Consider the following 2,732-nt stretch of genomic DNA (forward strand, 5'->3'; position numbering starts at 1 on the left):
TTTCAGGACCCCACCTTGATGTTTCGGGACCCCACTTTGGGTCCTGAACCCAACTTTGGGAACCACTGGTTTAGATCACAGAGTGACAGCAGAAATTTAAACAACTTACAGATAAGATCCTGTTGCTTTCAGTTTGTTAAAGTTTTGTGTTAACATAAAAAAAAATCAACAGAAATAAATGTATTACATTTTTGTTCAACAATAAAAAAATATTTTCTAAAATAAGAAAACTTTAAAGATTATCAAGAAACAAAGATGTGTCAGTTCACTTGTCCAAAAGTTGACATGTGTCCAACTTTTCCGGTCCAAGAAATACTTACGTAAACCCATGCCAGAACAGTTCTCTGGRGGATCCGGAGTCACAGAGACGCTGTGGATGGACGACAGCGAGGAGACGAAGAGGAGCGTCGTCACAGTCAGCTTCATTTTCTCTTCTGTGGTTTGTCCTTGGCGTGCTTGTCAGGTTTTTTTTCCACAACAGCTGCTTCCTGTTTCCTCCAGCTGCAGAACAACAGCTGCAGCAGCACCACCAGTCCAGTCCAGTCCAGGTCAGGATCAGGATTAGTGGGACCCTTCCAGGCTCGGTGGAGTCCTGGTCCGGCCTTCGTCAGCTCTGAGGCTCATCAGGGCTCCGTCTGGTTTGATTGCTGGCTGATGTTCTCCAGATGTGTGTGTGTCAGAGGAATGTGTGTCTCTGTGAGGACCTGCGGCCTCTCATTGAGGCCTTTGCTCCTCCCTTCCTGTTGAGTCCCTGGAGGACTTGTGTCAGAACCAGTGTGAGGGCTGGTTCTGGACCAGTCTGACTCAGTTGTGCTGGTGTTAAAACTCYGTGTCCTCACAGATGTAGCTGACTGTCAGGGGTGACTCAGAGAGGGGTGGGCTGTTCTCTCATTAGTCCCRCCCAGAACCTTGGCAGAGACCAGGAACAAGTCTCAGCAGATCAGCAGAGACTCAGAGAGAGATTCAGAGTTCCAATRAATGTAATGTTCACTCTGAGATCATCAAAGTGCAGTTACAGAGACTAGAACCACAACAGGTTTTAGCTTTTAGCTACTGTTCTGCTAATTTTATCTTTTAGATAGTCTTCTGCTTCTTTTAGATTTTAACTAGTCTTAATACTTTCAGTTAGTCCTCAAGACTAATAGTTTCAAACATTTTGGCCTTTATTTTTACTGGAGCTTTTAGCTGCCCATTTGCTAGCTTTAGCTGTTAGCATTTACAAGTGTTTTGACACGTTGCCTCTTTGTTAGTCTTAATTTTATCTTCTAGCTAGCCTTTTGCTAATTTGTTTTTACCTGTAGCTTTCAGTTACTATTTACAAATTTTAGCTTTTAGCTAGTGTTTTGCAACTTTGAGCTTTTAGGTAGTCTTTCGTTACTTTTATAGCTAATCTTTTGCTACTTTAGCTTTTGATCATTTGTTGCCGCTATTAACTTTTAGTTATCATTTACAAGTTTTAGCTATTAGCTAGTGTTTTGCCACTTTTGGTCTTTTGTCACATTTATCATCTAGCTAAAGTTTTGCTACTATAGCTTTTGCTAGTTTTTTTGCTACCTTTAGCTTTTAGTTATTTACAAGTTTATGCTTTTAGATAATGTTGTGCAACTTTTAGCTTTTAGTCAGTCTTTTACTTTTATCTTCTAGCTTGCTTTTTGCTACATTAGCTTTTTATCATTTGTTGCTACCATTAGCTTTTAGTTATTTACAAGTTTTAGCTTTTAGCTAGTGTTATGCAACTTTTAGTTTTTAGGTAGTCTTGTGTTACTTTTATCTTCAAGTTAACTCTTTGGTACTATACCTTTTGCTAGGTTTTGCTACCTTTAGTTTTTAGTTACTATTTTACAAGTTTTAGCTTTTAGCTAGTGTTTTGCAAATTTTAGCTTTTAGTTAGGCTTTTCGATAGTACTACTTGGCGCATTTACTGATCACGTGACTTCTCCCCATGAATGCGCACTACGCATGCGCCTTGTCATGATTCTGCGCATGTGCAGTGTGTCCCAGACAAACAAACAGAGCTCCATCCTCCTCATGTAGCTTCCACCAGGGACCGAATCGGAACCAAACACGGACAACCATCTGGATTTAAACACGCAGGACCGGGTTCTCACCGGGACCCAGAGTCCGAGGAGGAGGTCGGTGCTCCTGGACTCTGTCTGCCTGCAGAGGGTGACACGGAGCGGGATGAAGCAGCTCACACAGCCGCGCTAACAACCGACCACGGTAAAGCACCGAGTCACGGAGACGCGGTCGTTGCCGCCGCCGGGCTTTAAAACGGGGTTTTGTTTCAAACCGAACTTCTGAACAGAACCCGTGGTTCTGTTGGTGGAAGCAGGCTTCCGGTCCACCAGATGTTGGCCTGGTGATGATGCTTAGAGCTGGACTGTTGTCCTCACAACACCTGCCAGACTGAACCCAGGGTTTACTGGGGCAGGCCGAGGACAGGAACATGCACATCTGGAGGACATTCTGAGACAGATAACATCTGGAGGACATTCTGAGACAGATATTAACATCTGGAGGACATTCTGAGACAGATATTAACATCTGGAGGACATTCTGAGACAGATATTAACATCTGGAGGACATTCTGAGACAGATATTAACATCTGGAGGACATCCTGAGACAGATATAAACATCTGGAGGACATTCTGAGACAGATAACATCTGCAAGACATCTTGAGACACAGTAACAACTGGAGAACATCCTGAGATAGATATTAACATCTGGAGG

General features: G+C 42.9%; 2 protein-coding genes across 2 annotated transcripts in view; one reads left to right on the forward strand and one right to left on the reverse strand.

Moving 5' to 3' along the window:
* The window catches only part of si:ch211-132p1.2 (proteinase-activated receptor 4), a 4,318-nt gene extending 3,296 nt beyond the window's left edge, over positions 1–1,022 (reverse strand). The window contains exon 1 of the mRNA XM_014029556.1: positions 321–1,022. Within this exon, the coding sequence (XP_013885010.1) occupies positions 321–426 (106 nt within the window). The 5' untranslated portion in view covers positions 427–1,022. The remainder of the gene's footprint in view (positions 1–320) is intronic.
* Positions 1,023–2,036: 1,014 nt separating this feature from the next.
* Positions 2,037–2,732, forward strand: part of rnf130 (ring finger protein 130) — a gene marked incomplete in the record, with an annotated part of 11,618 nt that continues 10,922 nt past the window's right edge. The window contains 1 exon segment of the mRNA XM_014029535.1: positions 2,037–2,657.

Source organism: Austrofundulus limnaeus, unplaced genomic scaffold (assembly GCF_001266775.1).
Source record: "Austrofundulus limnaeus strain Quisiro unplaced genomic scaffold, Austrofundulus_limnaeus-1.0 Scaffold919, whole genome shotgun sequence".
Classification (NCBI taxonomy): Eukaryota; Metazoa; Chordata; class Actinopteri; order Cyprinodontiformes; family Rivulidae; genus Austrofundulus; species Austrofundulus limnaeus.